The 14,893-nt window shown below is 47.8% G+C and overlaps 1 protein-coding gene across 1 annotated transcript in view; it reads right to left on the bottom strand.

Moving 5' to 3' along the window:
- Nucleotides 1–9,475, bottom strand: part of MAT1A (methionine adenosyltransferase 1A) — a 15,854-nt gene extending 6,379 nt beyond the window's left edge. The window contains exons 1-6 of the mRNA XM_081823991.1: nucleotides 9,179–9,475; nucleotides 8,729–9,095; nucleotides 5,337–5,414; nucleotides 4,427–4,549; nucleotides 1,190–1,302; nucleotides 821–964 (exon numbers count right to left, since the gene is read on the bottom strand). Coding sequence (XP_081680117.1) covers nucleotides 821–964; nucleotides 1,190–1,302; nucleotides 4,427–4,549; nucleotides 5,337–5,414; nucleotides 8,729–8,822 — 552 coding nt within the window. The 5' untranslated portion in view covers nucleotides 8,823–9,095; nucleotides 9,179–9,475. The remainder of the gene's footprint in view (nucleotides 1–820; nucleotides 965–1,189; nucleotides 1,303–4,426; nucleotides 4,550–5,336; nucleotides 5,415–8,728; nucleotides 9,096–9,178) is intronic.
- Nucleotides 9,476–14,893: the final 5,418 nt, after the last annotated feature.

Here is a 14,893-nt window from a genome sequence, read left to right as displayed (position 1 = left end):
AAAAGAAAAAAAAAGAAAGACGACCGCTGATTCAGAGACCCTGCAGGTAGAAGCTTGGGGCGCCAAGTGGGACATGGTGGAAACTGGGCGTGAGCATTGGTGGAGGGAGAGGGTGTGCAAGAGGTGCCAAGGACCTGCTGGAGGGCGGAAGAGGAGCCAGGGAGGAAGCCCCGGGAAAGGGGTCCGCAGGGTCACCAGGGTTAAACAGGGCAGGGACGCGGAGCGCGGAGGCAGACAGGAGCCCTCCACATCCGCTAACACTTGCATCACGGCTGACCTTTAAATGTGGACGTGGGTGAGGATTTCCCCCTGCCTGGAGGGGCGAGGTCAGGGCCCGAGGGGACAGAGAGTCCAAAATAGCAAAGGGAAAGCCTTTTCATGAGAAACAGGGGTAAAGGGCCACAGCGAGATGCAGACAGCACTTGTCAACTCAGTGTTCAGTCTTTGCTCAAGGGGTAGAGGCCTGTGAGGTGGAAGGGCAGTGACCGAAAGTCTGAAACCGATTAAGCACTGTGAGGGGGGGGCCAGGGAATCACATGACCAGAGTCAACATATGCTAAGAAGGCAAAAAAGAAAAATCTGTAACAGTTCTTTCCATTTTTCTGTATTTTAAGCATTTTTTCATAATAAAAAAAAAATTGGGAGAGAAAACGTCTAGACCTGAAGAGTTTTCAAATAAATAGTTCTTTTCACAATCAATAATTCTTTGAGTGTCCTGACTGAACATTTTTATCTTAATCATGACACGAATCAAGAGGGCCTGGGAGCGCTGGAAGGGTGTGTCTGGGCTCCATGGGGGGAGCGAAAGGAGGAGGCTCACCTGAGTCTTGGAGTCAGGTCGCAGCCAGGGGAGGACCCCAGAGCGTCTGAGGTCTGCCATCCGGGCGTTGAGTTTGTGAGCGAGGATGATAGTGAGGGGCATGCACTCTTCCGTCTCGTCGGTGGCATAGCCGAACATCAAACCCTATAGCAGGGGAGAGGGCCGACTGAGCAAGGCCCACTTTAGACGACGGGACAACTTGCTTCCAATCTAACACCTGGCTGGTACTCCAGTGTGTATTGGGTACCTCGTGCACGCACCATCTGCACGGGACTGTGCTCAATCCAGCATTCGTGACCTTCCGAGCCAGGGCGGAGACAGTGCTATCCCGACGACCTGACAAGGCGCCCACTCTCCCTGTTTAGTTACCTGATCTCCGGCCCCGACATCCTGTTCGTTTCTGTCCAGATGTACACACTGGGCAATATCCGGGGACTGCTGCTCCAAAGCCACCAGCACGTTGCAGGTCTTGAAGTCAAAGCCTAGGCAGAAGGGAGAGTGGGCCTTAGTGGGGAACACAGGTCAGGCAGAGCGTGGCTGTGAGCTTCCTGGCCGACTGCTCTGCTCCCGACGTGGCATTTGGTGTTGGGGTGGGTGGTCTCTCACCAGCTGGGGTCTGTCTAGGCTCAAAGCTGAGGCCCAGGGGTGGGGAAGCCCATGCATCCTTCCCATATGATCATCTGGAACTCTAAGTCAAAGAAAATCCTCCACAGTGCATTTTACTATATTAAATTATATCCAGATTAAAAATATATATCCTAGGGCACCTGGGTGGCTCAGTTGGTTAAGCGTCTGCCTTCAGCTCAGGTCATGATCCCGGAGTCCCAGGATCGAGGCCCGTGTCGGCTCCCTGCTCGGCAGGGAGTCTGCTTCTCCCTCTGACCCTCTGCCCTCTCATGCTCTCTCTCGCGCACTCACTCTCTCTCAAATAAATAAATAAAATTAAAAAATATATATATATCCTGCACAGAACTGCAATATAAAAACCAGATCAAGAGCTACAGCCACTCTGGCTGAAGAGTAGGTGGGTGACTCATGGCCCTGCCCCCTTAGGCACCTTCTAAGATCCAGGCTGAAAATCGCCTTCCAGCACTGCAGTTTGGAAGCCCAGGGATGTGCCTGATGCAGGTATTAAATATATTGGACAAATACAGTGCACAGGAACTACTCAGACATGCTCCCAGACCTAGAGTCCTCTGATCCCAGGCTATGCACAGGGCTTGGAGCAAAATGGAAAAGGCACCCCTCTGGAGGCTGAGGCCCCGTCTGCCCATCGCCAAAGGTCAGGCACAGAGATGGAGGCTGTTCTCCCCAGCAAGGGGCAGCAGGCCTGGAACTGGTTCACGGAGGTTTGGCCAGTGGCAGCCCAGCCCAAGGAGCCCGGGAAGGGGCCGCCATGCCCGGACAGCACACTCATCTCCCTGTAGGTCCTCGGGCCTTGCTGGGCTCAGCCATACGGACTGTGTGAATGAGGGGCTGAAAATCACAGAGGCTCCACCACAAGGCCAAGTGTTAGTGACAAGCTGAGTAACTGTCACTCTTCCCAGTCTATTCAACCTAGGCTGCCAGTGTGAGCTTACTACAACCAACCAACCAACCAACCCAGATCCAGTCTATTGTTTCTGTACATGCTTCATGTGGGGACCCCCCGCCAAATGAAGCAGAGCCCAAGCCCCTCAGCTCCACCCAGCCCCTCCCAGCTGAACTGCTCTAGCCAAATGCACTTAAGTGTAGCCTTCAGTGGGGCTTGCTTTTCTACCTCCACTAGGTGTCTTTGTGTAGAATACTCCTCCTCCTCCTCCTCCAACTGTCCATCCCCACACACCCAAATCCAACCAGCTCTCAGTAAATGTCCCTAGATGGCCCTAGACTTCCCCTCCCCCTCCCTCCCTTCACTGCACACTGTGCCACCGACTCGCCACAGGGCACCTCACACTGCACCATTTAATGCCAGGCGTGCCCCCCTCCGGGAGCATCAAGACACCTTTGTCCCTTGCAGCTTCCTGTTCCCAGCAAACGTTTTTGGACACACAAACCAATGAACCATCTTTAGAGGGCTGCCAAGGATTCACCATTGTGCATTAAACATGTTGCATTTTTCCTAATCACTCTCTAAATGGTGAATCTTCTCAGCGCTGCAAATCCATCAAGGGCTCCAAGTGATTAGGAAACATGGAATTCAGGGGACTAAGGGGAGAGGAGCAGGGCTCAGAATGGCAGCCAGTCCGTGACTGTGGCCCGGAGCCGTAAGGGGCAGTTAGCCTGGGGGCCCCCCTAAGGCAGCCACCATGCTGCGCGGGGTCCTCTGGGTATGGGCACGGGGACAAGCTGGGCACAGCAGAGCTGGGCTCTCTCTCGCTTCTCTCTCTCTAGGAGACATGGCCTCCTGGGAAGTTTCCTTTCCACCTAGTGCAGAACAAGACTTGCTCTTGAATAAGGTCTACACGTATGTAAACAATCGGCTTTTCCTTGTAGAACAGGGTGATGGCTCTGCATGGTGGCATGTGGGGAAGCTGCTGATTGGGGACAGAGTGTTTCCTCTATGAACACCCTCATGCGCTGACTGGGAGATTTTGCCTGTGCTCACTGGTTCTCCTCCTGCTGATTCCTGACATGGCCCCCCCAAACTTTCATGTGCTTAAATGAGTGCTCCGGGCGGCTCCAAAGGCGGCTGCGCTGAGCTTCTGTGTCTGTGCCCTCAGGGGCGAGGGGCTCTCGCTCATACGGGTGCAGTGCCTCATTCCAGCCTGCCCCGACCCACGGCGGCGGCACACGTCACCCTAAAGACCCAGTAGCTGGGAGGTCAGTGCCCACAGGCCTTCAGCATCTGGCTCGCATGCTGTTCTCTGAGGCCGCTCCAGGCTGGGCCCCTTCCCGGCCTGCCCCGTCTCAGATGTTGGAATCTGCTTTGTGCCCTTCTGTTCTTGCCAGCGGTCTCCCCCTACGCCCGCCCCGATCACGGCGCTCCTCCTCACTTCCTGCCAGGGCCTGTGTCCCTTCCCTGGAATGCAGGCTCCCACACTGCCTGGCACTGGAGCCCACCTCGGCCAGCCTGTCCCCTTCACCTGCCATGGGTACCGGTTCTGGGCGGAGTCGCCTTTTTCTCTGTCTATCGTGAGAAGCAGCATATGGAAGCAGAAAGCACAGGAGTCCACATGGGCAGCCACCTGCTGGCGGTCACCTTACGCAAATTATGGACATTCCCAAGCTTCAATTTCCTCATCTGCAGGAGGAGTACGGCAGAGGGCCTCAAACAGTTAAAAGGACACCTGCAAAGAGCAGCCCCAGGGCCTGGCAGAGAACACGTCCCCAGCAGGGGGCAGCTCCCCTTACTCAGTGGGTGCTTCTCTCTTCCAAAGCCTTTGCCTGCACCACGAAGACCAGAGTCAACAAAGGACGGACGGACGGACAGACACGCGGTAGTTCAACTGGGCGCCGTCACGTGGGCCACCATGCTGTCGCCAGAGACTTTGACCCCCGACCCTGCCAAGCGGGTCTAGGAATGTTTTCCTCCTGGTGGTATTTGCACTAGCCGAGGACCGAGAGCCTCAGTTCGCATGCAGCGTCGGGACGCCCACGCATCTCAGACCCGGAGCCCCGCCTCACCCTTGGCAGAATCGTCGTAGCCAATGTGCCTGATGGCACCTCTCACCACCCGCTGGTAGTCCACCGTGGCCGTGGAGGTGATCTCGCCGCACAGCAGCACCATGCCCGTCTTACACACCGTCTCTGCGAGATAGGGAGAACAGTCGGCGGCCACGAGCCAGCGGAGGGGGGCCCCCCTCCCAGACCTCTCGCAAAGGGTCTCACAAGGCATGGATTCCGGACATAAGAGAATAATGCTAACAAACAGAGTAAACCCCAGCAGAAGTGCTGAGCATGGGCAGATGCCGCCCGGGACACTACACTTTGGACAGAACAGGTCACACCTCGCTTTCGCAGCCAGCAAGCCACCTCCTGCTCGCGTCATCTTGAACCACTTATTTAACCTCTCTCGGTCTGCTTGCCCGTCTGCTACCTGAAGACCACAGTTCCACTGGATCGCTGTGTGGATCAGGGTGAGACCACGGGGGTAGGCGGCTGTCATATAGCATGTATCCGGGCCGCCTCTCCCGCCCCTTCTTGCTAATGCTGCACCGCAGGCTGAGATCCTGAGATCAAGGTGGGCCAAGCTTCTCACTGGCTAGTCACAAAGATATCAGGGTGAGGGCCACCCTCAGAGGGCACAGGTCCCTGCGGCACTCAGTGCAGGGGCTAGGGCGGCGCTGGAGAGGGAGGAAGCCGTCTGTGCGGCACACAGTGAGGACAGGGGGGCTCTGGTCTCCATGCGGGCACCCCCTCTCCTGTGACCTTGGCCAAGGCCCTGATTCAGCTGCATCCATGATCACTTCGGGGCCCTCCAGGTGCTGGGGCCCCTGACTCCCTGCTGTGCCCAGAGCCCCAGCACAGGCACAGGCAGAGGCCTCGAGCCCAGCCCGCTGAGGTCTTCAGCAGGGAGGGAGCGGGCATTTCTTACCACAGGCCACCTTGGCATTGGGGTCCTGCTTCAGATGGGCATCCAGCACGGCATCACTGATCTGGTCACAGATCTTGTCTGCACAAGAACGAACATGTGTGAGAATCACAGAAATATTAGGTAATACAAACTGAAATGTTAAAATAATTAGATATTTGGTAAGTTTACATATCAAATTTACCTACCTAAGAGGACACTTTTTTAAATATAAAAAATTAGGAACTTTTTGAAATTTTTATTTCTTCCCATTTCTGCCTAATTTTGGATGACTTGTATTATATAAACTCATAGCATTCCCTAAAAAAGAAATACATCCCAAAATCACTTCTAAGAGACTAAAGCAATTCACACACATACACACACACATAGACACACACACACACACATTCTCCTACTAAAAAGCCTCTTGTTCCTCAAGATATTCCCTTTAAGTCTAAAACCTAGAAAACTCCTAGAAATAGAAGTTAAAATAGCTAACAACATTGGTAAGATTAGGTGCCAACTCGTAAAATCAGATGGGACAAACAGATACGTTGCTCTGCAGGTTCTAGAAGCTGCAGCGTACTGTATATATGATGCTACGCCCAAATCCACCACCCCACCCACAGGAATTCCAGAAGAGAGCCTCTATACATCACTGCTGTTCTGCAGAACTTTTCCATAAGCAGCTCTCAGGTCATGCCCATGGCCACGCAGCCTCCTGAAGGCTAGATGTCCTAATAGCTGGGTTTGACCTCAGTCAAGGTGGGACTGACAATGGCTCAGCATAAGTTGGGATTTGATCTTTTTTCACTACTTGCCTTAAGGACTCTACATGGTTGAGCTTGCAGACCCTCAATGCATTGCACATTGGAAAAATCCACTCTTGTGTTGGGGTTGTGTGAACTGTCACTGTTCACAGTTTCAGAAATAAAAGTGACATCTATTTACACATATTACATCTCATTTAATGTTCAAAATACCCATAGAGTTTGCACTTAATAGATTAATAAGGTTTTTTTCCAGGTTTATCAAGGTATAATTGGTGTACAAAAATCTGCATAAAATTAAAGTATACAATCTGGGGAGTCTGGACATGTGAATACACTTATGCAACCATCACCATAAACAAGGTAATAAACATATCCATCACTCCAAAAGTTTCCTTGTGTCTTTCTGTTTTGTTTTTGCTTTTCAGTTTTCATATTAAGGATCCAGATCCAGAATCAAGTGGTTCTCTCTCACAAGTGCACCATTTAAAATGTTGACGTCAATGCAACTTAAAATATTAATCTGCCATTCAAGGTGAATTCTCTAAACTTTCCTTCAGAAACTGCTACTACACCTTGAGGGTCTCTGTGCAACCTCCCCCCAGTGTCAGATCCTGGTTGTAAATCTAGGTTTGTCCGAGGCCACCCCCTCTGCACACCCCTACCAATGAAGGCCTGCTGCTAAAATATCCCTTTTAGGCCTACACATCAGGACTCCTAGGGCTACTCACATGCCGACTATGGCTGACTCTGCTTCTTCCAAGGACGCAGGTCACATGTCCCCAGTCCACACAGGGAAGTGGGATAAGGGGTGTTAGGGATAAAACTGGAGCTAAGCAAGACGTGTTAACATTGCTCCACAGACTAAAGGAATGCCTAAGGAGGCCCTATCTGAACAGTCTCTTTAGGTTTTCAGAATTTCTATCAATATCGCTCAGTAGCTTTAAGGTAGCCAATAGCTGGTTTTCTTGGAAGTTGAAAAAAGCATGCATATTATCCTCCTGGTGGAGAAGTCAGCACTGGAATGACAAGCAAGCCATCACCAAGCCTTAGGGGAAGCTGACTTACATGGACAGTTAATTGATTTTGGCAAGTGAAAGGAGAGTCAGACAAACTGAAAGCCTACCATGAAGTGGACAAAACAGCTAACTGGTTGGCTAGAATTTTTCTTCTTTGTCCACTGAGCGCACCGCTGTATATACGAGGGGACCACTGGCCACTGCGTGTTAAGGATGCATGTCCACATCCTCTGAGTGGAGCAAATCCTTCTCCTAACCCATGTATGGTCTTCATGTGTTACACACAGAAATGAATCCGAGGTTATGAGCATTGTAGATCTAGAGACTTTATAAAGTTGTGCACAATGAAAGAGGCTATTTGTTTTGAATTGAGCTAAGTCACCTACAAAACCCAGCTTAAGCCAAGGTTTCTCAACAGCGGTACTGTTGACATTTGGGGCTGGAAAATTCCTTGTTGTCGGGGGGAGGGTCTTGTGCATTCAGGATGTTTAGAAGCACACCTGGCCTCTATCCACTAAGTGCCCATAGCACCCCAACCCCTCATGGCAGAGTTATGGCAGACAACCAAAAACGTTTTCAGACAATGCAAAATGCCCTTAGGGGAAAAGGGGCAACATCGCCCCCTGTTGAGAACCACTGGCTAAAGCATATGGAAAGAGTGGTGGGTGTGAGATGTCCAGAGCTGAGTTACAAGGTATGAGAGAACATGGATGAGGAAGACGAAGAAAAGGTAGCCTTGGTGATAAGTTACCAAAACTTCAAATACTCAAATGAATTTTGAAGAAGTGCTCAAAGACATAAATCAGTGTGTCTAGCCCCCAGGATTCTTCTAGAACAGTAGTTCTCAGAGTGTGGTTCCCACAGCAGCAGAGGACTTATTAAAAATGCAAATCTTGAGCCTCACCCAAGACCTACTAAATCAGAGACTCTGGGGGTGGGCGCAACACTCTGTGTTAGCAAGCCCACCGGGTGATGCCGATTATCCCTGAGGTCTGAGAACCACTGATCTCCAACCTGAGGCTCTGATCATGGGCCTCACTGTTCGCATGTGTGAGCCTCTCCCTTTCCCCAGATCACCAAAAACTGCTCGAATGTTCTTCCTCTTCAGGAGGTCACCTGTACTTCTCTCAGGTAACATACCTGAGGCCTTCAGGACCTGGCGAACTATCTCAGCGACTACTAGAATGTGCTGTTCATGCCTAGACTGCACGTGCCTTACATGCCAAACTCAGTGACCGTGGTCTTGTCTGAGGGAAGATTGTCTGTTAACTTGAGTCACTCAACAATAATAAAGCTGTATCCTCCCTGCTCCCCCAAAATATATATAAAGTTGATATTTGATGATATAATATCCCATGTATAATATGTTCCGTCAACCCACTGTGTGTCCTCTGCTGTGGGTGGAGGAGGTGGGCACAGCACGAGCCCTCAGCTTCATTACCTCGCCACTTCTCGTTTCATACTCAGTGACTGTTTTACAAAACTACAAATTAATAGAATGAAAAACACCTCATATTGTGCCTCCAGAGGTCCTGCAGAGTAACCAACACAAACTGTTTTTAAGGCCTCTCGTGAAATGACTCCCCTGGCCGCGGCTGCCATGGGCCCACGACCACCTACTCACCCGGGTGTCCCTCTCCGACCGACTCCGATGTGAACATGAACGCTCCTTCTTCACTTAGAGAATGGTCACACAAGCCATCCACTGGGCCATTCATCTTTGCACGCTTCTCCACGCAGTTTCTTCAAGGGTAACGATTTCAATGCCGTGACTTTGCCTGAGGTTTGTTTGGGTTTTTGGTTTTGTTGGTTTTTTGTTTTTTTTTCCCTTCTGTAAACCCAACAGGCTTGTCTTTGGCAGAGCCACGGGGCTCACTTCTGCCCAACGGCCCGCAAGCACGTGAGAGGGAGGTGAGGATGGTGAGGAGGGAGGAACTGAGCGCAGATGTGTCACTCCCTCCGACTGGTCACAGCTTGCTCCTGAGTGACTCCTATATATGGAAAAGTGAAAGTGCCTGAATAATCATGTGAGAAAATTGGAGGAGTCCATTTCCTGGGAGGGGGTTTTTCTTACCTTGAGGGATTCCAGTCGTCAGCTCGGACGTCCCGAGCGCTAGCGTCTGGCCAGTGTATGGTAAAGTAGGCTGTGTAGATTCTGCAGAACTGAAGCCCCTTTGGGACTCTGCTTCAGCTCTGCAGCTAATCTCCATATTGCTCCAAGGTTAACATCCCACGTTGGGGGGTGGGGGGTCTGTGGTGACTCAGGGATACAAACAGGCAGCCAGGAACTCTTTCCCAGAGATACAGTTTAGGCGAAGACTGCAACACAAGGTGGCGTGTGCTACTGGGTGCTGTCCTTCCTCCCCCACACCTTGTCAGGCTTGGGCTCTCCCCCTTCTTCTACCTTCTCAGAGCTAAAGCATGCACCTGTATTCTGAGTCAGCTTGGATGTTACACAACACATTCATTTAGAAGAAAAGCTTTTGCGCCCATATTTTTCTGGTAATAGAAATCGCCTAAACAGTCAATGTCTCTAAGACGCTGGCAGTCACATTGACAAGCAAAATGTTAAGAAGTATCTGGACAGGTTACAGAAGACAATGCTTTCTTTGGGAAAAGGAGTCTTGAGAGATGGATTCATTACAGGGAAATTATCAGAGTCCAGGTTCCCAAAGCTCCCATAAGATAAATTAAACATCTACCTATTCAGTCCTGTATACCTGATCAACACCCTGCTCACTTAACTCCTACACATTTTTTGCTTTGACCAAGAAAAGAAGTGGACAGGCTTACATCTTTAGCCAATTCAAGCACTAAATGACAGCATCCCACTCTCTCTCTCTTCATTCTCTCCCACCCTCAGATCTAGCTGCATCCTCCGGCCAGCAAAACGGTAGGGAATTGAGATCACAGACAGGGAGAATGGGTGGAGAGACCAGTTCCCACTAGAAGGCAATAAAACGTAAGCAGCCAAAAGCCTGTACACCAAACACTGGACTGTGGGAAGCAAAAGTTAGGGTGCAGTAACCCCCACTAACAATTCTGCTGCCCAAATCCCCTCTATACTCAGAATATGAGCATTTAAAAATTTTTCTCTGGTGCTCCAAATCTTGAGTGTTGCCAACTGGTCAGCAGTAGCAATACTATCCCCCCAGGGAGAAACTATATGAAAGTGACCTCTTTGGGGATGAAGTAAGGGATTCTACATATACATATTTCATCAGAGGCATTTAAGAAAGAGTGCGTTGGAATGCTCAGGCACAAGATTGCTGAAGATCCAGAGAGGAAAAGGCCACTGGGAAGGGATGGAAAAATGAGGATCAAATAGGGACTTTAGACAACATAGCCTTGTCCTTGTCAGCAGACAGGAGTCCTCCTGTTTGCACTTAAAATATTTCAACATCACTGTCCCTTTGCAAATTTCTTCTGGGTACACTGGTTTCAAACCTGGAGGCGATATGAGCTAATGTTTAACGTGAACTATAGACCTAGGTTAGCCTAGCAGCTAGAACTATGGCCATTATGTTTTAACTCTGCTTTAAGAGCAAGATGGAGTTTAAGTAGCAAGTACTCTCCAAGGTCCCAGAGCTGGCAAGAAGTCAGAGCGCAAAGCTGCCTAACTGTCCTTTGAATTCCAGAATGACTGAAAGCATGGGGCAGAGGGGTATGTCCCATACAGGGAAGTGGTGCTTTCGGAGACATAAGCAGAAGGCTTCTGCAGTCTGGACACAAATTCAGAGTGAGGGAAGGATCTGGAAGCACCAAGTTCAGTACCCATCTTATATGTGAGTCTCGTATGACATCCCCACTAAATCTAGGCCACCTTTATATTCTTTCAGCCCATAGATGTTAATAAGCAGTACACAGAACGTGGTGGGTGGGAGTGCGGGCTTCAGGGCTGGAGTCCTGTCTGGCCTCTAACACACTATCCACCCTGGGGCAGGCTTCCTAACCGCTCAGCTTCTGCTTCCTCATCTGTAAAGCAGGTTAAATGATTACCTATCTCACAGCATCATTGTGAGAAATAGATGTGGTCATTCAGGTGGGATGAGGATTGAGCATAGAGCCAGTACACAATAAGACTTTAATGAAATATTACTTAAGCACCTTCTATGTACATAATATATGATTTTCTTAGGTATAAGGATAAAATGCAAGGCCGTAGCAATGCTGAATCAATCAAAAGATTTCCCTCTTCTAGTAAATGTTACCAGTTAGAGAAAAAAAATTGCATTTGCACCAAGAGTTAAAACAGTGGCTTCAATCTACCCCCTTCTGACTTAGAAAACTGAACCAACAGGGACTTTGCCATCATAAACTCAAATTAAAACCTGCCTTACGCACATGCTGTCCCTTACGCATGAATTGTCCTAATGTCCCCCGCACCCAGCTCCACTGATTACCTAAGTCCAATTCATTGTGTCAAAGGCCCGGAGTTGATTTCATTTCCATGCAGCAACCTTCAACTCTGAAGCTTTGCTGACAAGCTCTGAAGAAACTTGGCTTTGAAAACAAATATCGTTTTGGTCAGATTTGCCTGTGATATTAAAACATAAAATACCAAATGAATATAAAATACCAAGCAAATGGCCATGTTTCCAGTAAGCAGTGTATGTAAGGACTGGCCAGTTTTATGAAGGGGCTTTGAGGGCACCTGACCCCAGGTACCTAGTGGAAAGCACCTGGCCGGAGGGTGCCCTTGACCAGCTCCTGCACCTGCCACGCCTGATGGCTATGCCACAGGCAAGAGAGAACGCAGTCTTGATGACCCCAAAACTCTGGATACAGAAGTGGAGTGCACAGTCACTTCTTAAATGCTGTTTAGGTGCAAACAGTTCTCAACTTTGGTGAGAAACTCCCTTAACCTAAATGGCATAATAACCCCATGGAATATTTTCAAAAGATTTACTACTTTTGTCTTCATTAATTGAAGCACAAGCCCTTCCCACATATATCATTCTAGAACATGAATAACTTACTTATAAAAGAAAGATAAATAGATTCATATTACACATTCTTTTAAAATTTTAGGTCATTTCAACAATGTGACTTTGGCTCAGTAAAAAAAAATCCAAATAAGCACTCCATATACAATGGCTATTCTGGAAAGGAAGAAAGAAAGTGTGGAAAGATTTCACGGAAAAAAAAGCAGGATCTGAGCTGGACCCCCAAAGGAATTACAGCATTTTAGAGGCAGCAGGGAGACAGTAAGGCGTGGGGGCTTTACCAGCCAGGAAGTCCCAGTGTGGCTTAGAGCTGGTGCAGAGGAGCATTGCGCCAACTTTACTGGGAGCTGTGGGGTACATGGGCAGGGAGGTGGAAGGCTGGGAAGGCAGGCGAGGAGCCATGCTGGGAGTCAAGCAAATGGTGGTTTTCTATCTGACAGGAAAATGCAAGCTAGATTAGAGAGGAAAAAATTCCAAAATCAGAGACAAGAGGTAAAACTCCTGCCTTGACCCAGGAGTAGCCTGAAGAGCAACAGACGCTGAGACATTCATATGATGTAAGTCCTGCTCTGCCTTGTTGTTTTTCAAAACTCCATTGCTTCTCTTCCTTAGAATCATCCCTTCCCCCAAACACATCTACCCCAGCTTCTGAGACTTGAGATCCTGAGAGGTTATTTCAATTTCTGATCCTTTACCATCTGTATCCAATTTTCCACAAAGCTTGTCAGCAATTCTTCCTCAGTGGTGCCTTGGAATTCTCCCCCTCCATTTTCGTGTCCACAAATAGTTGCCCCCTGCGCCCATCCTTGTCATCTCACATTTGAATTAGGCACCAGCTGGGCCCATACCAACATACCCTTCAGAGGCTGGTACCATGGTGCACATACTAGGTGCCTTAAAATGGCCTGCTAGTTGGTACCTGGAAAAACAAGCTATCTCTTACACTACCTCACCTCAATTAAGGCGTGCAAACAAAATATTTACACAGTAAGAGCTAAACAATCTCCTGGAAATACTCCTATGCTAGAATACCATTCAGCAGTCAAAACATGAACCACAATATCACACACAAAAATACGGATGACTTGAAACAGTATTCAGTGAAAAGGGGGCCAAAAGATAATATACAATCCCCTTTTAATAAAAATAAAATAGGATTTGTAACATGTACTTTTTGGGAATATATAAAGATCCAGTAAAGGATTCAAAAAAGAAAAGAAGGAAGTGAGATCACTGAAAATGGTGGAGTAGAGAACTCAAAAGCTTCCATCCAGCTGTAAAAATCAACTAATAACCTAGAAAAAATCCCGTTTAAATCAACTTTTGCAAAACTCTGGAATCTAGTCAAGAATTTATAGAAAGATTAATAAAGAAAGAGGCTGTCACACTTACTGTGATACTTATTGCTGTCACCCTGCAGTAAGAGAATGCTGTTGCACACCTCATCCTGCACTCCCTAGGTCGATGGTATCCATGAAGATGGTAATTCATGTTCCCAGTACAGGTTGTTAGTGCAGAGTGAGCAAAACAAAACCTTATTCTCAAATAACTGCGGTTATAATTGTTTGTTTGTTTGTTTTTTTACCTGTCTAGCAGGTCCCAGAAGGACCGGTGTAAGGGCTGGCTTTTATTTTGCCCAACTCAGAGCAGAGAGAATACCTGAAGAAATAATACCTAAAAGCTTTACAAATTTGGTGAGACATCAGTTTACACATTCAAGGTGCTCAACAAACTCCAAGCAGAATAAAATCAAAGAGATCCACAAGGAAACACATTATAGTGAAACTGTTGAAAGACAAAGAAAGAATCTTGAAAGCAGCAAGAGAGAAGCATCTTATCACAAACAAGGAATCCTTAATGATATTAACAGAGATTTCTCTTCAGAAACTGTGGATGCTAGAAAGCAATGGGATGACATATTTAAAGTATTGAAAGGGAGGGGGGAAACCCTGTCAATCAAGAATTCTGTATCCAACAAAACTATCCTTCAAAAATGAATGAGAAATTAAGACACTCACAGATAAATAAAAACTAAGGGAGTCTGTCCCAGTAGACATGCCTTGTGTAGAATGCTAAAGGAAAGCCTTCAGGCTGAAATGAAAGAACACTGGACAGTGACTCAAAGCATACAAAGAAAGAACAGTGGTACATGCACAGGTACATAGATAAATATAAAAGTATTATTGTGTTTTTTTCATTTATAACTCCTCTTTTTTATTTAAAAGACAAATGTATAAACGAATTATAAATCTTTGTTAATGGACACACTACCTATAATTTGTAATTTGGGACAATAACAGCAGGATAGGGGAGACAGAGTTATAAAGGATCAGTGCCTTCATATGCTACTGAAACTATGTTGGTTTTAATTCAAGTTTGATAGTTTTTAAGATGCTAATTGTAATCCAAAGGGTAACCACTAAGAAAAAGAAACTAAAATATATACAGAAAAAGAAACAAGAAAAGAATAAAAATGGTACAATAGGAAAAAAAATCAATCATAAGAAAGCAGTAATGGAGAATCAGAGGAACAAAAAAGATTTGACATACAGAAAACAAAGAGCAAAATGGCAGAGGTCCTTTCTCATCCACAATTATTTTAAATTTAAATGGATTAAGCTCTCCAATTAAAAAGTAGAATGGATTGGGGCGCCTGGGTGGCTCAGTCGTTAAGCGTCTGCCTTCGGCTCAGGTCATGATCCCAGGGTCCTGGGATCGAGCCCCGCATCGGGCTCCCTGCTCCGCGGGAAGCCTGCTTCTCCCTCTCCCACTCCCCCTGCTTGTGTTCCCTCTCTCGCTGTGTCTCTCTCTGTCAAATAAATAAATAAAATCTTTAAAAAAAA

This window comes from Leptonychotes weddellii, chromosome 6, assembly GCF_054177405.1.
Source record: "Leptonychotes weddellii isolate Sample4059 chromosome 6, ASM5417740v2, whole genome shotgun sequence".
Lineage (NCBI taxonomy): Eukaryota > Metazoa > Chordata > Mammalia > Carnivora > Phocidae > Leptonychotes > Leptonychotes weddellii.
Note: the sequence above shows the minus strand (reverse complement) of the source record. Positions and strands in the feature narration are given on the sequence as shown.